Source organism: Mercenaria mercenaria, chromosome 11, assembly GCF_021730395.1.
Source record: "Mercenaria mercenaria strain notata chromosome 11, MADL_Memer_1, whole genome shotgun sequence".
In the NCBI taxonomy this organism is placed as follows: Eukaryota; Metazoa; Mollusca; class Bivalvia; order Venerida; family Veneridae; genus Mercenaria; species Mercenaria mercenaria.
The window spans coordinates 8,304,796-8,328,416 of NC_069371.1; the positions used below are offsets into that span (position 1 = coordinate 8,304,796).

General features: G+C 35.6%; 3 protein-coding genes across 5 annotated transcripts; 1 reads left to right on the forward strand and 2 right to left on the reverse strand.

The window, feature by feature from the left end:
• Positions 1 to 1,511: 1,511 nt before the first annotated feature.
• On the forward strand, positions 1,512 to 23,621 carry LOC123531999 (heat shock 70 kDa protein 12A-like). 3 transcript variants are annotated; one of them, XM_053518490.1, is made up of 5 exons: positions 1,512 to 1,763; positions 14,446 to 14,820; positions 16,447 to 16,665; positions 17,095 to 17,230; positions 17,869 to 23,621. In XM_053518490.1, the coding sequence occupies exons 2-5, from the start codon at positions 14,800 to 14,802 to the stop codon at positions 18,921 to 18,923; spliced, it is 1,431 nt and encodes a 476-aa protein (XP_053374465.1). In that variant the 5' UTR covers positions 1,512 to 1,763; positions 14,446 to 14,799; the 3' UTR covers positions 18,924 to 23,621. The 3 variants fall into 3 exon arrangements, with proteins under 3 accessions (XP_053374465.1, XP_053374466.1, XP_053374464.1); XM_053518489.1 differs by lacking the exon at positions 1,512 to 1,763 and adding an exon at positions 2,254 to 2,560; XM_053518491.1 differs by lacking the exons at positions 1,512 to 1,763; positions 14,446 to 14,820 and adding an exon at positions 2,253 to 2,560.
• LOC128546956 (uncharacterized) lies at positions 6,363 to 7,124 on the reverse strand. Its single transcript, XM_053518385.1, has one exon. The coding sequence runs from the start codon at positions 7,122 to 7,124 to the stop codon at positions 6,363 to 6,365; it is 762 nt and encodes a 253-aa protein (XP_053374360.1).
• On the reverse strand, positions 11,680 to 13,856 carry LOC128546957 (uncharacterized protein K02A2.6-like). Its single transcript, XM_053518386.1, has 3 exons — positions 13,649 to 13,856; positions 12,645 to 12,886; positions 11,680 to 12,141 (listed from the first exon to the last, which is right to left on the reverse strand). The coding sequence occupies exons 1-3, from the start codon at positions 13,854 to 13,856 to the stop codon at positions 11,680 to 11,682; spliced, it is 912 nt and encodes a 303-aa protein (XP_053374361.1).

A 23,621-nucleotide genomic window follows, 5' to 3' on the forward strand; every position in this document is an offset into this window, starting at 1 on the left:
TTAAGGGAGGATAACACCAGTGCCGGCTAATTTAAGATAAACAAGATACAAGCAATAAGGTTAGGTCTTAACTTACCTAAAACCAAGAACGTTAGTTAATTTAAGTCCCCTGTCAGAAGGGGTATAATTGTATTTCATATATGAGACACCGGAAGAGAGACCATCAAGAACAATAGCAGCCTCCGACAAGCATTACATGTATGAACGTAAATATAAAATAGAAAAAGTGGAAACTCCACAGGTCGCTCATCACGACAAAAACGAATATGTTGCAGGCTCGGCTTTATTGAGCCTGTTCATGCACCAAAAAAAAAACAAATAGGCAACTAGGACTTAATAAGCAGAAACATGGGAATAAAGGAACACAGTTGGATTTTTTTTCGAGTCCTCATTATCAAAAACCACGACCGGCTAGTTATAAAATAAACGTATAATATATACACAAATCATCACTTTTAATCCCACCATCATAACAAAATGAACTACAGACATGTTCTTGTAAATATAACACTAGTATTAGAAAAACCTAACCAACCATAATCGCATGCACTTAAAGACATTTATTTGAATATTTTTTCATGAGCAGATGTTTTAAATATTCTATATATATATATATATATATATATATATATATATATATATATATATATATATATATATATATATATATATATATATATATTTACTTCAATATATACACTTTCAGCGCATTTGGTCATGTCACTATATCCGTCAAAATAAGTGCATGACCAATTTGAAATTTGTAATCAACTACGAGAACCAAGAACGAATTAAATTCCTGACAAATTAAATTTATCGGCAAATTTTCTTAAAGTTTTGCTTCAGCATGAAAGATACAAAAAGTTATAAAACCTCCAAAATTTTCATGGAATAATTTTGTATATATTTCATAAAAGAACAATTATCCTTAATTAGACGAACTAGCCATTGTTTACATTTTATGGTTGTTTGTTCCAAGGATCCATCAAGATACATCCAAGCTCTAGAGCAGGATCAATTGATAGTGCGTATCCCACACACTAAACAGGGTTACAGCTATAAACGGCAGAAGAGAATAGAGGGAAAATTAATGAGGACAACAAAATTGCTGCTGTTTCGTTTGATCTAAATTTATACGACATACATATATGTTTACAAGCACAGTTTCAGTCTACCGACATTAACATATTTTCGTATGATGGTTACGGTGATTTCACTAAGGTATGTCTACATTACTTGAGTTTACTAAACAATAACTCAGGTATGAAGAGGGTATACTGATTCGCAAAATATATCAGGTGTTAATGGAATATTTAATTATTAAAATGATATAATGTAATAATTATAAGAAACCAAATTCTTCAATTTTATTTTTTTTCTAAAAGGAAGTAATATATCATTAATTCCTAGAAGAAACTGAAAAGATGGTTTACATTTTCTTTCTAATAATAAATAATGAATAAATAACGTTTTTATTTGAAAAGAAATACTTCGCTTGAATCTTCTTCTTTAGAAAGAGTAATTCTAGACAAAATCATCTAAAAATAAAGGCTGGCGAAGGTACGAACTTGGAGTTTCTCATGAACATAAATGAGATAGTTAACTACCTTGCAGACTTATTGAATTGCTTGACAACACATACAGTTTTGTAAAGTAATTGAAGTCTTCAAAATATAGCAGGACATTATTACATACAGATAGATGCTTTTTAGGTCAAGGGTTGTTAGGCAATTGTTTATGGATTCATCATAATATTCATCAAGGTATGAAACTTAAAAGTTTTCTGTGTTAGATATGTACTGACGTGTAATTTTTCATCATATTTTGAGAAAAGGATTTATGAATTGTCTGTAAATGTTTATCATGAACACATGAATTATGTACACCATTAAAAGTTTCCTTTAGATTGAAATTAATCCTTTATACCATACATCTTGAAAAATAGAGATTTTTACTGAATTTGATATACCTTTAGTGTTTGTGAAGAACTCGTGTATATTGAACATTTCATAATATCATTTCTGGTAAAAAGGAAATTGTGAAAATCTACTATCAGAGATTTCCATTTTAAAGACTGGAATTCGTTCATAAATATTTGCAAAACTTATGCAAAATCATAATTTATTTATCAAAATTAAACGCATAGAAGCGTTGTATTCAATTGGCTTAACTGACTAAAGTTTTCTTCTCTTTTTTTCGAAAAGGAAGTAAATATATTATTAAATTCCTAGAAGAAACTGAAAAGATGGTTTACATTTTCTTTCTTATAATACATAATGAATAATTTACAGTAAAGTTTTTATTTGAAAAGAAAATATTCGCTTGAATCTTCTTCATTAGAAAGAGTAGTCCTAAACAAAATCACCTGAAGAAAAAGGTTAGCGAAGGTACGAACTTGGAGATAGTTAACTACCTTGCAGATTTAACAAATCGCTTGAAAACACGTACGATTGTGCAAAGTAATGAAAGTTTAATAGGACATTATTACATACGGATAAATGCTTTATCGGACAAGGCTTGTTAGGCAATTGTTTATGGATTGATCATAATATTCATCAAGGTATGAATCTTAAACGTTTTCTGTGTTAGATATGTGCTGAAGTGTTCAGAATTTATATCATTACAAATAGTAATATTTAATCAACTTTTTTGTTGAAAACAAAATACGAATTGACTGTGAATATTTATCAATGACATGAACACATAAAATAGGTACACCATTTAAAGTTTCACATACATTGACATTAACATTTTAAAGGACACAATTTTGACTGGATTTTATAAGCTTAAAGTATATGTGAACAACTCGTATGAATTGAACATTTTACAATTTCGTTTCTGGTAAATATAAATTGTGAATAATCTACTTTAAGAGCTCTCTCTCTCTTTCTCTCTCTCTTTCTCTCTCTCTCTCTCTCAACTTCTGGATATAAAATTTAAAAAGGCAGTCTGAAAGACAGCTAAATCCCCCGCCACTGCTATGGATAGTGAAAGGGTAAACATTTGACCTTGAGCTGAGACCTTGACCTTGACCTGACATGACTGACCCATGAATTCTGCACATCGACTAGATGAAGTGATCATTTGACCCAAGTTTCATGAAAATCCTAAAATGGGTTTAGGAGATACAGAGCTCAAACCTTTGACCTGGAGTTGTGACCCTGACCTTGAGTTGACATAGTTGACTCATGAGTTCTTGATGAGGTGATCATTCGACCCAAGTTTAATGTAAATCCTTCAAGAGGTTTAGGGGATACAGAATGAACACAAAATGGAAGGCTCAAACCTTTGACGCTAAGTTGTGACCTTGACCTTGAGCTGGTATGGTTGACTCATCAATTCTGCACATCGTCTTGATGAGGTGATCATTTGACCCAAGTTTGATGTAAATCCTTCAAGGGGTTTAGGAGATACAGAGCGGACACAAACTGGAAGGCTCAAACCTTTGACCTTGAGTTGTGACCTTGACCTTGAGCCGACATGGCTGACTCATAAGTTCTGCACATCGTCTTGATGAGGTGATCATTTAGTCCAAGTTTCATAATTATCCTTCAAGAGGTTTAAGAGATACAGAGCGGACACGAAATGGTAGCCTCAAACATTTGACATTGAGTTGTGACCTTGACCTTGAACCGACATGGCTGACTCATGAGTTCTGCACATCGTCTTGATGAGGTGATTATTTGTTCCAAGTTCCATGAAAATCCTTCAAGGGGTTTAGGAAATACAGAGCGGACACAAAATGTTACGGAAGGACGGAAGGACAGACGGACGGAAGGACGGACGGAGGTCATTCCTATAACCCCCACCACTTGTGGCGGGGGATTAAAAATCTTACATTGTATTGCTTACAACAACAAAATGAAAAGCAGGCGAATTTCGGTCATAAATATTTGTAAAACCTTATGTAAAATGAGATTTTGTTTATCAAAATAAAACGCACCCAAGCGTTTTATTCAATTGGCTTCAATGACTTAATAAAGTTAAACTGTCAGTATGTTTTTCCGGTGTAAGTTTTTTATACCCATTAAATTGTAAGATGTAGCTTAAAAGGATCAAAGGACCTAGCTCCACGATTTCTAACCTTTTTCCATTCTTCAAATAACAGCTTCCTGTTTTACTTGAAAAGTAAATACCAGCACCCCATCCCAACATACACACACACACTCCCAAACAATTATACAATACAAATAAATGAATTGTGGATTTTGTCCAGAAATATAAGCATTTCACTAATAACCAGAGAAAAGCGTAAGATTTTAATGTAGCAAAAAAACTTATTGCAGTATCCCCATTTACATTCTTGTTACCAATCAAAAGCAATACGTAATAACTGCATTTATTCTATTTTTGAAAGGCAAAATTCATTACCAGCTAAATAATTTTCTTGATCATGTTTAGTTCCAAGTACACACGCTTGATAACTGAATGTCTATTTACATTTTTCTATTGTTCTGGTAAGTGTTCTAGGGGTTGGTTTGGTTCAGTGTTGTTTTTTTTTTTCTGGAAAATGTTAAGAAGTTGCAATTTGAGCTTTAAGTACGAATGCGTGGTCTCTCACCTGACCCAAATGTGAGATTTTGTAATTCTCATTAACAAATCGAGCGGCCCACTAATCAATTTTCGTTTTTCTAGAACACGTACATCAATTCTTCCAAAGTAAATATGATCTTCATTATAAAAGCGACATGAATTTGCCCGCCCATCGCTCGAAATGATTATGGTGAGCATGTTTTGTTACATTTAGAAGACACCTCTATAATCTGTTTAAAATGCTTGATATTATATATATATATATATATATATATATATATATATATATATACAATGTCCTCGGCAAAACTACTTAAACTAAATCTTGAATGAGTTCTTGTTTTATGACAAAATTCTTTAGTTATTTTGGTCAGACACTGGTATTGATTTTCCCTTAGCTATTCGCTCATTAAACATTCATCAAACCATACAATGGTGTGGCTTCTACCAAACTAGCCTTTCAAAAAAGCTGTTCCGCAATTTGCAAAGCTATCTTTTTTCAAAGACTCATATCTCCTGTCATAATTCAAAACTAATGTCTATACACATTTCAGAGCAGTAATTATCATAAAAAATAACTCATTCCAAATTTCACCAAAATTGTTATTCATCACATTTAAGATATTTCTGTTTTCTGAGCATTACAGCTAGCGACTCGTTGAATCTTCACATGTTTTAACAGATATGCTCCATCTCACCTTATCGATAGGACGACCCAACAAATGTTGTTGAGCGTGTTCCAAGTACATAATACAACACAGTAATTATATATTTAACATACAAGTCGCAGAGAGTAAAATAAAGTTTAATTTCTATTTTATTTTAAAAGAGTGCTATAATGGCTGTTATGTTATTATGATGGAGTAATAAATAGAACGGCAACGATTGTGCTCTAACTATATTTAATGTGTAGTAGTTCCTTGCTAAACTCAAGTGAGGCCCAGATAAAGCATGCATGGTGCGTGGCATTTCCTGTTTGATATTTTTCTTTGTTTTTACATTATATAGGTGAAGGGCACACAGCTCTTCCAGGCTTGCTGAATCAGGTTACTATAAACAATAGGGTTATTATAACAGTAGCTTGATCTGGGATGCAGTATTCGGCTCGAGTGGATTTTGCCAGATCGGATCTCACGAGACGCGCAAGCGCCGAGTGTGATCCGACCTTGCAAAATCCACGAGAGCCGAATACAAAGTCCCAGATCTAGCTACTGTTATAATGACCCTTTTATTATATATCTTTACCATTTTGATTCTTGTTTCGTTCTTGAACAAAATTTAAAGTTTATTGACATTAAATGGAACTAAGTGAAGTTTTTATGTGCGCTATTTATAGAAATGTGTCAGGTCATATTATTTATGAAAATAGTCCGGCAGCATACAATACGGAATGTACAATACGGAATTTTGAAGGTACAATACGGAATTTTTGTCTGTCTGTTCATATTTAATTGTGAAATACAAGCCGAATTTTTACAGAATTTATATAGGTATATAATAAATACTATTACATCTCTCCTCTTTAAGTAAACAACATATACATATATAATTATTCAGAACAAATAATGCAAAATCTTATGACACACTTCTGTCAATAAGACCCATTATACAGCTATTCAGGCTGATAGGTTCATTGATCTATAATGACCATGCAGTTAGAAACAGATTTTCTCCAAGATTTAATAGACATTACTTCCTTTCACAAATGACCCTTATCCTGTAGTTACCATTGTCCATGAACTTGGTTTGTAAATCAAAGATCATTAAGGTCTTCATAATCATTATCACCTGACTACCAAATCCTGTAGGTTGACAGACAGAGTGTTCTATTACATTGATTCAATTATCGTTGGTATCACTGTTTTTCCGGATCTGGTAACACATCTGTTTGAATCTGTACTAGCAGGGACCTGTGAATCACTTGCTTCTTTGATTTCAGACATCAAAGGTGTTTCCTCTGTATAAGAGGGTGTTTGTATTTCAGGATCTAGAGCACCTGTTTCCGGACTGGGTTCATTAGTTTTGAGCAGATTCCGTCTATTGCGTCTATAAATAGCACCATCTGGAGTGCAAACTGAATAAGACCTGTCATTGTGCCTTTCAGTTACAACTGCTGGTTGCCAAGTTTTATTCAGCTGTTGTATCCGAGCTGTTTGACCTATACTAAGAAGCTCTAGGGATTTAGTCTGCCCGTCATAGAAAGATTTCCACTTCCCTTTGCTAATTTTAGTTGTTTCCTTGACCAGATTTGGAGAGAGAATTTTGGGAGTGAGATTATCTCTTGAGGTGGGTAGTACAGACCTTAATTGTTTTCCCATAAGCAATTGAGCAGGGGAGAGACCCGATTCTAGAGGGGTTGTTCTGTACTGTAAAATTCCTATTAGTGGATCCCCTTTACTTGCCTTAGCTTTTGTCAAAATTCTTTTGCAAATAGAGACATATTTTTCAGCTAGACCGTTTGATTGGCTATGGTATGGGCTACATGTTTCATGCTTAATGTCCCATTTCCTTGCAAAATTTACAAACTCCTGTGAGCTATAACAGGGCCCATTGTCAGATATAACCTTTTCACTTATTCCCCATCTGGCCATTATAGCTTTTAGTCCAGTAAAATGGTGTAAAAATACTTCAGAAAATGGGAAAAGCATAAAACTTGGTACATAACTACTTTAGGGCAAAATACTAAAAATGAGCATGAGACCCACTCCGAAAAATCCAATATGGCCGAAAAATCCAAGATGGCCACCATGTATGTATATATTTTCAAAAATACCTAATATTATCTATAAAACTTCTATAGACACTTACAATCATCAGTATAATAAGCTAAAATCACCTGTCTGAATAAATTCAAACATATTATATTAACAAAAATAGCGCTCTTCCAACAAAAATGAAAAAAGTTGTCTCCCTTGGATAAAATTTGCTATTAAGCAGAAGAAAAGTCATAATGTATTTATATGAATCAAAATTAAGTATATAATGGTAACTGGCATATCAAGAATGTTTAAAATGGCAGTAGTCCTGTGCAGAACTTTACAACAATTGTAAATTATTATAAATATATTCGAACCTCGGTAACTGGAACCCATCAGGACCGACAAAATTTATTCGAATTATCGGTAGTTTGAGTGATCGAAAAATATATTATAAAGGAATTTGGTTGGGACCTGATGATAGGTTCAGTTGAAGAATGTTGTTCGAATTATCAGAGTTTGAGCAAACGAAGTTTGTCTGTAATGTGTATTAGTGAATAAATTACATGAGCCATGTCTTGAGAAAACCAACATAGTGGCTTTGCGACCAGCATGGATCCAGACCAGCCTGCGCATTCGCGCAGTCTGGTCAGGATCCATGCTGTTCGCTAACAGTTTCTCTAATTCCAGTAGGCTTTGAAAGCGAACAGCGTGGATCCTGACCAGACTGCGCGGATGCGCAGGATGGTCTGGATCCATGCTGGTCGCAAAGCCATTATGTTGGTTTTCTCATGGCACGGCTCACATGTGTTTCACTTTGTCATTAGTTTTCGTGACTCAGAATTTGTAAGTGTTGCTGTATTCATTTCAATTTATTTACACTAAGAGAACTAATGACACTTAATAAAACTATATAATTCATTAACTATGTTAGTGTGATAGACCATGTGAACATCCCTGGCCTGTCAGATCATCATGATTTCTTTGGGAAAAAGTTATTGCCGGTTGATCAGCGTAATCAGATTCACATTTGCATGTTCCTATAATATTCTGTTTTTGTCAAATTATAGGACAATGTGCCATAACAATGGTTTCATAGTTTAATGTCATAAGCATATAATGTACAGTCACTAATGCCCTGATCACCATGAAGACCACACTGCGTCCTGAAAATTTTGACGCGGTGTGGACGGGGATCAAACTCGAAAATTGTGCAGTCCTAAAGTTCTTACTGTGCGCTTTCAACATCCTTGCCAGGTTCTCACGGCGTCTAACACGTTCACACTAATTTTCTTACCACGCGCATCTTCACGTCCAGTGTGTTCTTACTACATTCTTAGTACGATCAGTCAGATTGCATCTCCCGCTTACCATGTTTTAACCATATGCTTATCACCTCACTGCATTCGTCGGCTACTTATAAATACTACGCCATGCGCCTCTTTTTCATTCCTTCTGCAAGTTATATTGTGTCCGCATCTACACTCAACAACCATAAATTACAATAAACGACGAGCCCCCCCCCCCACACACACACACACACTCACACATCCTCCACCCCAACGAAGAAAACAGAGCAGTCTTATAAAGAGACTGCGGTGGAATAAGCAAAAGCAGCGTGAAGGATATACGAAGGTCCAAAAGTCCACTACAAGCTGCCAGTGCTGCTGAGTCCATGATTATGTGGCAATTCCTGATGATGTTCGATACCCATTGCTGATTGAAAACGAAGTGATAAGGAATTGGATCCAGTATTCATACTCAGTTTTCAGAATCTGAAACGCAATTCAGAACGCAATGATAACCCAACGACAGCGCAGTGAGCACGCCATGTAGTCTTTTCCGTCCGCACCACGCTTGTACTATGTCCTACTAGGTTTTAGTTACATCATTACTACGTCCTTATAAGTTCTTCCTGCTTCCTGATTAGACCGCGTCATCACTACATTTGTTTTGAACATGTCCAAAGTTCGACCGCGTTCTTTACACTCATGGAGATCATAATTATCATGTTCTTATCGATGTCTAACTGTATTTCTTCTACATTGTACAAGTTCTTACTGCGTCCTGCTAGTTTTTACGACATAGTGGGAACGTGGCTGAGTGTAACGGGGGTAAAAATTAAGAGCAGAATCTATCATTTCTACAAAAAATGTGCTCTAATATCTATCTCTGGACATTTTACTGAAATTAAAATTAAATGTGAGTACTTGAAGATTTTTCTAATGAGCACAATGTACATTCGAAACACAATTTTAATACCAATTTAAATTTTTCCTAAGGTGCCTCGAGTAAACGGATTTAATCAGACTGAATTCCAACTCCAATATTGAAAAAATAAGGACACATCCTGCTGGTCTGTTTTGAATTTTGCTTACTTCATTCAAAAATAACCTTGGGGCAGAAGTAAAACCTACCTACATTTCTTCCACAATATGTAATAAAAGGAATGAAACCAAAATAGAGAACGCATGTAACTCAGTATTTTTAAAGATGTCTAACTCTATCCCTTCTGTTTTAGAGGTAAATTCACTTTGAACAGCAAGAAATCGCTTATCAAATGATTTTTCCCCACTTTTATACAATAAATCAATAACAGGTCTTGAAAGAAGTAAAAACTTACCAGAAAAAAGAAAATAACGAAAAAAATAATTTGGTCTCGGTGGGGTTTGAACCTACGCCCCCAGAAAATTGCAATCAAAGTAGGTTTATGGTAAGAATAGAATACTCTTCACCTTCCTACAAACAACCTGTTCGTATTATATTTCTGTGGTATAAATGGAGGCTTTCAATACTCTTCTTGACAGCAAAACATGTCAAGTAACTGATCAACCATCTGTTCACATATAGATTAGAGCTATAATGTGCATTCCTGCATCGTCTGCTACACCTCTTGAACATACTAAAAAGGTTGCCCATTAGGTCGGGCACATATGGGGGTCAGGTGTTTTATCACTTTCCTAAAATTCCAAGTCAAGATAAATAAGGCTGACCAGAGAGATCTTTGATATATTGGAACCTTTCCAATAGTTTTTGCCTCAAGTACCTGAGTCTCGTACCAATAGCTCCTCAAGTGCATTTGCAACCTAACCTCGATAAAGTTTGTCGAGGAAGACGTAATTGGTCAAACGTGCTGAAATGCTCTGCACTGCCTTATGCAAGTTAACTAAAGTTGTTATCTCGTGCTTGTGTGTATTGACAAGAGTATCTGACATGTACCTTATTTCAGATTTCAGCTCTCTGTTCAGAGTAATATATTTCACAGAATAGTTACTATTAAGTGTTGTCCATGAAAGCAACTTTTATATCTTCAGCCTTACTCTTCTTTGTTACACAGTTATTACGCAGACATTGTGACTGCGGGTGCATTATAAGGAACATGGTTTCATTTGATCCTAATAGCCCGTCCCTATAATCTATTCTTGCATTTCGAAGTCCAAACTGAAAGGGGTAGTTGTCTTACTTGGTGTCATAGGAACTACAATTTTATATAGAAACTAAGTTAATTGACTTCACATTCTCAATATACCTACCATCTATAAACAAGGTTTCATAAAGAAGTCTTTAGAATTTGCAATTTGAAATTAATTGAAGAATCCGCCATTTGCAATGATGGACCAACATACAGACGGACAAATGATATACAAAAGGAGAAAATAGATAACAAGCATGTTTTCAATTTGTCCCTCTGTCTATGTAAAATTTCTCAGAAACAATCCTCCTTGTTTGAAGAAATGCAGGATGACACTTTTTGTCATATTCGTGCACTATTGTTGCCATAGCAACAACATTTGTTGCATAGGACAAATTTAAGTAACATTGGCATTCTTACATTACCATCTATCCATGTACCACGTATCATGAAAACTTTTGTTGTAGTTTTAAGTTATTGCAGTATCCCACTCTGCATGGCGACGTATGACATGCATACAGGGACAACCCATAAGCCCTTCTGGCTAAATACTGGTAGGGAATAACACAATATTTCAATATGCTGCTGTGGAGGGAATGCAAGTGAAATAATATAAATTACATATAGTAAAACAAAATATCCTTTAAAATATGAAAACTACACAATGATTAATATTAAACTAAGTTTTAAAGGTTAGATTTTAGCCGTTACCATGGAAACAGAAAGAAACTAAGATCATTTGAATTTTCATTTTTGCATTTGATGCAAATTTAGGATTTATTTTATTATATACATTTATATTTAGTGCATTTTGGGGATGAATGTAAATATAATGACCTTTCATTAGAATCTTCTAAGGTAAATATTGAGTTTTGGCGGGCATTTTGGAAAATGGCCGCCATATCGGCCATCTTGACAGATATCAAATGGGTCCCATGAAAAAAATGTTTTTAATGCTTTAACAAATAGCTGTGCCAATTTTGGTGCTTTTCCCATTTTCTGAAGTATTTTGGCATTTTCTGTTACGAATTGATCGCACTATTTCATTCTGTTAATGATTATATGGCTTTTCATGTCTGGGATCTCTTTGACCTCAAAGTACCTGCTGTAGTAATCAACTACAATCAAATAGCTTTTATTTTCCCAGGTGAATAGATCTGTACCAATGAACTGCCACGGGTAATCAGGCACTTCTGTAAGGATCAAAGGCTCTCTATGATTTGAATTCCTATGCTGCAGACATATGCTACAATTAAGTACCATGTTTGTTATGTCTGCAGAAATACCTGGCCAAAACATCACATCAGCTACCCTCCTACGACATTTTTCTACCCACATATGAACTGAGTGAACTAACTCTAACATCTTTGACCTCATTACTTTGGGCATGATAATTTTATTGCCCTTCATGATTAAGCCACCAACTACAGCTAACTCATCTCTGTAGTTCCAATAGGCCTGAATATGTGGTGGACAATGATCTTTGGCTTCTGGCCAACCCTGAAGTATAACAGAACTCAATAGGGTCAATTGGCTCTCTTGATTAGTTAAGGACTTTATTTCTTGCATTTTTCTATCAGAGACTGGTAAACTTGAAATTACCGTGTTCACTTACAAGTCCATGCCCTCAGACAGTTCTGGGCGTGTGCCCTCAAGAGACTTCCTACTTAAGGTATCTGCAAGAGGAACTTCCTTGCTAGGAAAATGTTTAAGCACAATGTCATACCTCTGTAACTAAAGGAGCATGCGCTGCAAGCGAGCTGGGGCCGCAAACAGTTTGCACATCAACCTTCCGACCATAAGTAAAATGGTGGAAGCGCCTACACCCAAATAAAACTGCAAAAATTTTCTCTCTATTTGTGCATAATTCATTTCGGAAGGGGTGAGAGACTTAGATGCATATGCAATTGGTTTTCCTTCCTGAAGGAGGGTAGACCCTAAACCTTTCTTGCCGACATCAACTTGCAAAGTCAGCGTTTTGCTGTGATCGTATAAGCAACGACCTGACCTGGTTCTGTGATTGTGTCCTTAATCAATTGAAACGCGTCCATTTGGGTTTTTTCCCAACAGAAATCAACATCTTTAGACAGTAGCTGTCTTATTGGAGCTGTGACTTTAGATAAATTTGGTGCAAACCGTGACAGGTAGTTGACCATACCTAGGATAGTTTCAATTTCCGCCTTATTACGTGGGGGTTGCATTTCCTTGATAGCTGAAACCTTGGCTGTGTCAGGTTTGAGCCCCTCTGAAGTTAGTTAATGACCAAAATAGTCGACCTGGGTAACCCCTACTACCAGTTTATCTTTATTGAACCTAACACCTTTTTCAAGAGATCTCTGCAAAACTAGCCTAAGGTTTCTGTCATGTTCTTCTCTCGTTTTCCCATACACCAGAATGTCATCCACTAGGGCCACTACCCCACTTAACCCTTGGTAGCATTCATCAATTTTACGAATGAGTTCACACCCAGAAGAGCGCAACCCAAATGGAAGTCTTAGGTACCTGCCAAACATAGTATTGAACGTAGTAAGAAGGGATGATTGCTCAGTGAGTTTTAATGCCCAATAACCTGATTTGCATCAAGCTTTGTAAAATATTTGGCCCCTTCTAGTTGCGGCAGAATGTCATCTAGAGTTCTCATAGGATAATGAGGACGGACGCTGGTTTTGTTCAGGTCCCTCGGGTCAAGACATATTCTTATATGTCCCTGGCGTTTCTCTGCCACAACATGGAGCTTACCCAGTCTGTAGGTTCGTTAACCTTGGCAACAACACCTAAACTTTCCATTCTGTCCAACTCCTGTTTGACTCTATCTTGTAATGCTATGGGGACTTTACGGGGTGGGTGGACTACTGGTGTTACGGAGTGGTCAATACACTGTTTCCCTTTTGCAGGGCTTTCATTGGCGGTGTCTTCCCTGACGCCCAATCTACCAATCTACCATCCCTTCCCTCCCCCTCCCCCTCCCCCTCCCCCCCCCCCACCCCCTGGCCTGAGGTATTATGACCAGATAGCTGGACAACTGAGGAGTTGTGACCAGTATCCAGTAGCTCCTGTGTGTTCCTCCTAGCTCTGACTGCATTGACAGTGGAGCCTGTGGCCTGTGCTTGGTTCATCTCACGAAGTTGCTCCTGGGCATATTCTAAAGACCGACATATTTCCACTGCTTTATCAAGTGTCAATTTGTCACCCTCATTTATCAGTTTTTCTCTCATTCTTAATGATTTGACTCCTATCTCGGATCATTTCATCCTTGTCTGTTGCAAGCAGTCTCAACTTTGTAATAAATTCCTCAAATGTATTTTCTCCCTGTACTTCATGATAGAATGATAGAATTTGTACCGAGTGTACCTTAACTGCCTCACATATTGCCTTTAAACTTTTCTTGTCTTTTCTTGTCATCGGCAAATATGTAATGTGAACAGTTTCTTCTTTTTCAACTAGAGGCCCTTTAAATATAAGTTCACAGCGTTCTTCGAATTTTCTCCATGCCTCAGGCAGATTGCTACAGTTCCAGTCCATGTGTGGAGTTGGAATACCACTGAGATCCATCTTGCACAAATTAATTTAATCCGGTTTCAAATTAATTCATACGGAAAATCCATGCACTATGCACATAAAGTTAAAAATTTCTTATCCTTTGGCTGTGAGTTCAATAATTCCTTATTTCTTACACCATGTTATGTTACTATGATGGAGTAATAAATAGAAAGACAACGACTGAGCTCTAACTATATTTAATGTGTAGTAGTTCCTTGCTAAACTCAAGTGAGACCCAGATAAAGCATGCATTACATTATATAGGTGAAGGGCACACAGCTCTTCCAGGCTTGCTGGATCAGGTTACTATATACATACTATTACAATGGCTACATCAGCATCAGCATCATCACACCTTCTAGTGGCAGCGTTTGATTTCGGAACCACATACAGCGGCTATGCATTCTCTTTCCGTAACGACCCGCAGAAAGTTCAAACCAATCATGGCTGGAACGCAGGATCAGAGAAACTTATATCGTATCGTTAAAGACACCCACATGTGTCCTTCTGAGTCCAGACCGGAAGTTCCATTCATTCGGATTCAAGGCGGAGAATAAGTACACTAATCTTGCAGAAGATGATCAACACAAAGGGTGGTTATTATTCCGGCGCTTTAAGATGGTTCTCCATGACAACGAGGTAATTATCAGCACCACGTTCTTGTCCGAATAGACAGACAATATTAAGTCTTATGAGCAAAATGCCTTTAAAAAGAATGGTCGGCGCAATTTTAGCATGGAAAGATGTTGCAATCTCAAGGTTTCCTTCGTTCCTATGTACAACATTTTATGCCTATTAAAATCGCACTGTCCGTGCGTGCGTCCGTGCGTGTAAATTCTTGTCCGGTCTGTAATTCTGCCATCCATAAAGGGAATTTGAAATAACTTGGCATAGGTATTTACCATAATGAGACAACGTGTCATGCGCAAGACCAGATCCATAGCTCTAATGTCAAGGTCACATTTAGAGGTCAAACGTTAACATTGTTTGTTTCGTGTCCGGTCCATAACTCTGCCATCTATGAAGGGATTTTAAAATAACTTGGCATAAATGTTAACCATAATAAGACAATGTGCCTTGTGTAAGATCTAGATACCTAGCTCCAAGGTCAAGGTCACACTTAGAAGTCAAATGTTAACAGGTACTGTTTCGTGTCCGGTTCATAACTCTGTCATTCATAAAGGAATTTTGAAATCACTTGGCGTAAATGTTCCCCATAATTAGACGACGTGTCATGCGCAAGATTCAGACCCCTAGTTCTAAGGTCAAGGTCACACTTAGATGTTAAATGTTAAAATGTTCTGTATCTTGTTCGGTCCATAACTCTGCCATCAATGAACGGATTTTAAAATTACTTAGCGTAAATATTCCCTATATTGAGATGACGTGTCGTGCGCAAGACTCAGACCCTAGCTCCGAGGTCAAGGTCACACTTAGAAGTCAAATGTTAACTGGGTCTGTTTCTGGTCCCCATTCATCAAGGGATTTTAAAATTACTTGGCACAATTGTTCCCTATAATGAGTTGATGTGTCATGCGCAAGACCCAGACCCTTGCTCCAAGTTCAAGGTTATCGTTTGAGAACTTTTTTTGTACAAAATGATTCATACCTAAATTATTCTGGCATACTTTGCGCAGACAACTGTAGCATTCTTGGGCACGCGTCGGGGGCATTTGTCACTAATAGTGACAGCTCTTGTTTAAGACTTAAAATAGAAAACGGAAATGCATATTTCTATGGCAGTCAACCATTTCACGTTATAGAATAAAATTGTAAATATTGCAAAGTGAGATATTGTGTTTTGTGGTATAAATTGCCAGACTAATAAGAGAATAACAGGATACTGTCTTTTGATATCAATGTTATCAGGTCGAGGTTGATATGGACTGGAAAGGGTGAGGTTCATTGAACCCCTTCCGCCCATATCTGCCGAGCCTAATAACATTGATATCAAAAGACAAATGCCTGTTATTCTATTTATCATGAAACTCAAGTGATATTAAGCACTTTGCATAAGCAGTTACATGATAAACTACGAGACATAGGAACAAGGCTAGCATTACGGTCATAATATTCTAAACAATAATTTCCTAGTAAAAACCTGATCCTGATTTTGTGCACGATATTTTCGTACAAAATAGCTAGAGACCACACTTGTTACTCTATCAGAGTATTTAGGTATTCATAATGTATTGATTAAAATGAATTTGTCTTTGACTGATAAATTGGTTTCAAATAAAACAATGTTTAACCTTACATTTGCAGAATTTATCTCGAGAAACAATTATTGAGGATATTAGTGGGGTGCCAATGTCTGCCATGACTATTTTCTCCATGTCCATCCGCTATTTGAGGGAACATTTGATAAAAACAGTAACAAGTCAAACGAGTGGTGTAGAAGAAACAGACTTACGGTATGTCCTTACAGTACCAGCCATATGGAACGACAATGCGAAGCAGTTCATGAGAGAGGCAGCTGTTGAGGTAAGTTTAACGTTTAATCTAAATTGCCCAGCAATTAGTATCTTGTCGCACTCATTTTACAATCGTTGCTTTCATTATAATACTAACAAGTACAGTCAGTGATGCTACAGCGTATCTGGGTTCACGGTCTGAAGGTTTAGTTGTGTCGGTTTGTTTAATAGTTCATGCAATTCTACTTTTAACTATATATCAGTCTGTGTTACGTCAACTGGCCACCGCACAATCGGTCTATAGACCAGCCACCTAATCAGTCATTGGCATTCAGATCTGATGTTTATTGCAACGACGGATTTCAATTGTTTTGCTTGTGTAAATAGCAACGCTTCTTTCCAAGCCTTAGAGAACAATTCAAACTGTATAGTTTACAACACAGTGAACGTATAGTTATCATATTTTTGACGAGTTTAAAACTAAGACTTTTAATTATAGGCTGGCATAGATGACTCACGTCTGAAACTCTGCCTGGAACCAGAATCGGCCTCTGTTTGGTGTCAGATTATATCAACTGATGCAAAGGCAACATTGTCAAAATCTGGAACACAGTATATGGTTGTGGATCTAGGCGGTAAGTGTTAGAAGGGTTACTCCGGTATAAGTTCAATTCAGTAAGGTTATCATTACACTATTTTCTAATTTTTGACTGATTGTATTCAGTAGGAACAAGGAAGCAAATGTGAATTTTCAAGTGTACATCATCTTTTCGTTTATCGTAGACAATCTGCAATAAAAATAGATAAGACAGTTTTTAAATGTCTAGGAAAATTTCAACACGCTGCCTCAAGGACTAATTGACATTGTGACAGTTTTACGGGCTTTAAGACGCGCCACAGACTAACTGTATTCTTTTTTTTATTTCCTTGATGGTAATTATACATGATTTGCGTGACAAAATGCGAAATAAACGCATCTACTAACAAATTGACTGTAATACATATTAGGCCAAAACAATGTATTTAATGTCTGAACATTTCATTGAATAAATGTAACATTATGCACAGTATTTGATATATGAAGCTGAGTTTAGACTACACTTTGTCGTATGGTATGCATGGTAAGACAGATATTTATCTAGGTTTTTTTAACCCTATAATGATGAGTAATGGACTGAATAACGTTGAAATTTATTGTTCAAAACATAATTTAGTGGCCATAAACATTTTTCAGCAGCCAATTAACTGCAAAGTAACAATTAATATCTTTCAGGAGGAACAGCTGACATTTCTGTTCATGAAAAACTGATTGACGGTTCATTGAAAGAGCTGCATAAAGCAAGTGGGGGTCCATGGGGAGGAAACGCCGTAGACAATAACTACTTTGATTGGCTTACGGAGATATTTGGAAAAACTACAATGGATCGATTCAAGACAGAGCAAATGGCTGATTATTTTGATTTGTTTAGAGAATTCGAGACAAAGAAAAGAAACATTTCATTGGAATCTGAAGGTAAAATTACATTCAGAGTGTCAGCATCACTGAAGGAGATCTACCAAGAAGTGGTTGGAATACCTCTAAAGGATAACGTTGCCAATATGGGACTGAGTAAAATGGTTACATTCATAGGAGACAAACTGAGAATTGATGCGTCCATCGTTATTAACTTTTTTGAAATACCCGTGAATAGCATGATCGCACACGTAAAAGAGGTTTTATCAGAGAAAGAAATGAAGCATGTCGACACCATTGTATTAGTTGGAGGGTTCGCAGAAAGTGAACTAGTACACGAAGAAATGAGAAAGAAAATTCAAAATAAGAGAATTATTTTCCCGGACGAAGCCGGCTTGGTAGTTTTGAAAGGAGCGGTTCGTTTTGGCCATATTCCAGATATCATCACTGCAAGGGTAATGCCATTCACATATGGGATAAAAGTAAGGGTACCATTTGATGAAAAAAAGCACATACTTTCAAAGAAAAAATCTGATAACGGAAAGGATGAGGCAACGGATATTTTTCAAGTAAATGTAAGAGCTGGACAAGAAATAAAACTGGGTCAAGAATACAGTTCAAGTATGGAACTAGCATCAGATATTTCTAAAGACACTTCTTTGAGAGTATTCAGATCCTCGAACAAAAAGCCAAAGTACGTGACGGACGACGACTGCAAACTACTTGGGCAAATCAGGATAAGCAGTTCCGAGGGCAAAAATTTAAAAGACAGACGCATCACGGCAACACTTGTATTTGGAGATACTGAGCTGCTTGTAAAAGTGAAGATCTTGGAAACTGGCAAGGAATTCACAAAGCATATTGACTGTCTGTAAACGTGACTATAGCATTTCACAGTTCTGATTGTAAAATATTGTTCTTTGCAAGAGGTTGTGCTATTATATTTTTGAGTTAGCTTAAAGTCAAAGGAACAAAATTTAATGTATGCAATGAAATAAAAACGTTGTATTTTACGAATAAAAGTGAAATGAGTTTTTAAGAAATTTGAAAACTAAACATGACTATCATTCTGACTCTTCGAAACAGACCTTAATGTATGAACTGTTCCACACGAGAAATGGTTTATGTTAGTGGTGCAACTCTCACACAGTTCGGTTTTGCTTACACATTTGTCTATCTTGTTTTCATTTTAATCTTGGTATTTTCATTCTTCATGTTTTCCGCAATTTTTATGTAGATACTATTGCTTTTCTCATCAACAATAACATCATTATTTGATAATCGATCTGGAAACGATTCAGCCATAATGATGTTGGTACATGACGTCCAGGTCAGAACGAGTGGACGTTCCGATTACCTGAGGTCAATATAATTGTGGCGCGTGAGGCATACTGAACCCTTTTGGATCCGTCAACAGCGGATTTAATGGTCTTTTTAATCGGCTTTTTACTATTTATAGTATTGTATATAATCAAATGTTTGAGTGATAAAACAAACATAATACAGTGCGTGTAAATGAAGAGTTATGTGAAGACAGATCTCTGAGTTACAAGACATTTTTGTCGGGTACAAGGGAGAAAAAGACGCAATTGTGCCATTTAACATGCATAACACTTGTTCTATATACTGTATATTTTACTTTTCATTCAAATAGGTTACCTATACTTGGACTCAGTGGTTTATATTTTCTCGTTCCTTTAAATCTGGAAGTCCATTAAATGATACTGTATAACAGTTGTGATGCTAGAGGCGTATGTTTAGTATGCATAGTTCACTACCATTCATTAAGTCTACAAGTTGTTCGTATCATTAGTGGCATATCTATATGAACCTTCATAGAGAAATCACTTCCAAGCCTAGTTGGGCACCTTTATATTGGAATTTGCTGTTCATTCAGTTTTCACGAAGTTATGGCTCTTTGATTGTCAGATGTTCAATCCATAAAGAAGTTCTTGTCCCCGGTCATAACAAACCGGCCTGATTTCAATAAAACTTTGATTGCTTTGTTCAGCAATTTTTGCATATGGTCTGCGTGTCCATCTCAAATGATTTTTTGGGAATTGATGACCCTTAAAGGTTATTTTTGAATACAATCTGTTCGGACTACTTCTATTATACTACTGTTAGCGTTTCAAGCTAAGTTGCACATATATTACTGTTTTGGCTTAATGAAATAATTTTCCCTTGCACCCTTTGATTATTATGAGAAAATGATTTCTTTTTTATTTTAAAGGATTATAAAGAAGTCTTTATTATGATATTTTGTCTAATTACCTCTGATAAAAGACATGGAAATGCGGCACTGTAACGCTATATTATAACATATCTTTTAGAGGTTGTTCGATTGCGTTTGTTAAAGCGTAATTTGAAAAGTTTTATCGATGTTGCTCATTGCAGTGCATGTCCGGAAGTGATTATCATTTGACCCGCACGGCAAAAATACGCAAATAGATGCATGTCTGCACGCATTTAGAGCATAGTATGTATATTATACTGACTAAAGGTTAGGGTTAGTATTACCATGGTTACAAAATATATACATTAAAGATACTCACGGTCAAAGTTTATAATGATAATCATTGCCAGCTTTCATAGCCAAATCGCTGGCTTATCGATGAAACTGTCTCCCTTGAAAATACTATCGGCGTTATCGATTTCCCTAACCGATTGATTTTGCTACTATAGAGATATATATAGGAAATGATTTTTTAAATTGTAATTACTTTTTTCTTTTTTATTCCACATAATTTATCCACGTATGAGCACAAACTTTAAACTTTCATTATTTTAATGATGTATAAAGTTTTGTAATTTCATAGCAACTTAATGTTTCTCTACTCGTTATAAAATTGATACTTTCACTCCCTATTCCCACAATAGAAAACAGAAGGGAAAAGAGTCATTTTTCATAAATGACCATTTTTCAAGTAGATATTTCGCAGGCACGTGCCCAGGTGGGGACCAGCCCCCCCCCCCCCCCAGCTGGCTGGCTAGTTCACGATTTTTATTACCATGGGCCTCTCAATTAACAAATCTATACACCAGCGCAATTGGCTTGCTTTGACAGCAATACACAGGCCATAAGACCGTGTCCGGTAGTGTAAATTAGCCCCAGGCATGTTACAGGTAAAAGTTTATCTGTACATGCTTCAATGATCGCTCGCTTTTTAAACGCGGTACTTGACTGGGTAGTGGAGAAACAACTGACCAATGAGGTTGCCCGATACATGAGATTGTACGGCATTGTATTACTACTGTATCAGTTTTACTCTTTTGGTTCCAATAATCTTACTTAAAGACTCTCATGGTTTTTAAAGTAGTTTCTCAGTAAATCTTACAAAACGCATCTAAAACTCGTTACTTATGAGGGGTTTTATACATAAAAATATGTGCTGTGATGTTATAGTTTGTACAGTTAAGAGTTCATTGTCATTTGAAATCTATGATGTAAATAGTAATTGTCATAATACTTTGTTTTGTTGGAAATCTAAAAACATTTGGCCATTTTGCAAATATATCAATCATCTTAAAACTTCAACAATTTTTTTTCATTATATTTGCTTAGAATACAAGAAATGCAGAAAAAGTTCAAAAAATATTTTTGTGTTTTTATTTATTTTATTACTAATATTTATTTGTGAACTTAGTAAATCATTTTTCTACACATCATGTCATTTTGTATATTAATTTTGAGCAGTTTTTGATAACTTTCTTTTTAGTGAAATTACACATATTACTTTTTTTTAATTAGAAAAATGTTTTTTATATCATGATTGAAAGAAAAGGGTAGAATTAATAAAATTTTATTCATTGATTAAAGTGTAGTATAGTTATTGCTGACAATAATATAGTTTGTTTTATTATGATAAATAAAGTTGATTTTCAAACCACTAGCTTCTTTATTACTGGTAGCTGGTTATACATTGGATTGGTAGATATCAGAGACAATACACTGAGACCTGGGTATCATACAGAAAAATGAAGTCCATACACTGTGACTGTACAATCATACATACATTGAAAAGGCTTGATGAAATGATTAAAAAAGTAGACTTTTCCTTAAATATATAATACATTCATGCATCCTTAAAGGTGTTTCAGGTAGCAGGAAAATGCATCTTTTCATGTGCCATATTAAAAAATTTTCGACATCCCGAACCCACCCCAGGTTGGGCCCCCAGCAAAAAAATCCTGGACACGGGCCTGTTTCGTACTTTTATAATTTTAGTACAAAATTTATCCATGTATGTGCACAAACTACAAAGTATGAAGATTTTAATGGTGTTTTTAAAAATGAAATTTATCATGATCTTAATGCTTCCCTGATTAATTTAAATCAGTCATGTTTTAGCAAAAAACTAAACTTTTCTGGCCATTCAACGGGTTTGTTAAACGCGTATTACATGGCTAGACCTATTACATGTATTAGTATACTGCTGGTCGATTACAATATGATTGTGTTTGATCTTGTATGTCATTTTTCTGTTGTTTTTTTTTTTCTTTTCTTTTTTCATCTAAAACTTGTTTCTTTTTTTAATCATCTTTTAAATTTCTTTATTGTTTGCTATGTTTAATCGTTAAAGAGACAAGAACAAGTGCAACCAATTACCGAATTACTAATTGAGCGAAAGAAACTTATCGTGCATTTGAAAAACTGTGAAAATAATGCGACAAATTGAAAGAATGGGCTAATACGATATGATTGGAACACAATGGAGGAAATAGAATCATTTAAATGTTTCCTTAGGCGTTTCCTCAGTTTCTTACCAGTAGAAATGTTTTATTTGGAGATGTTCACATATTCAAATTTGATATTTTAGAAAAATTGTGACATTCACTCAGTTGTTAAAATTCGAGAATATTGTAAATAACATTTGGCTAAGATTGAAAGTACAATTTAGGCAACTTATTATTGAAATCGATTTGATTTTATCCAGTGATATTACATTCCAATAATGGTGATTGCATGACTATGAGAAAAGTATTTTCCCATTATTTTGTAGGTTTTCTATTATAAATATAATGGAAGGATCACCTTCACCGGTATGACTTTTTTCGGCGACGCCGTCTAAATTCGTTTTCGTTACCTATGCCACGTGACTTCAGTTTGCAAATCAAACTACTTGATAACGCATTATAGATAATTTATCAAAATGGAAGATTTATGTAACACTCTGCCTGATTGGACGAGAGTGTCAATTTCTTTCACTCTGTTGATTGTGCTACGCTGAGTGAAATGAAGACAAAGCGTTTATCCTAAACGACGCTGTTCACAGTTTTAAAGCTAACTTTGGCTCAGTATATTTAGCAAGAATACTGATATATCTCAAAATGATAAGTAAGTTTAATAAATATGATAAAAACCTGTTCAAATACCAACATATATCAAATTAAAGAAAGAGCTGAATACGGTCTGCATATCACATGAATAAGGGTGTGATAAGAGTCTTTTATGTAGAGAAGTGCTTTTTAAAAGATTTTCCTTGTTACAATTGTCGTCTTTATATGAAAAAGTTTCTTGCTTTTGTCACTTATTCAGATTGCATATTAAAATGAGTACTTGTTTGCTTTGA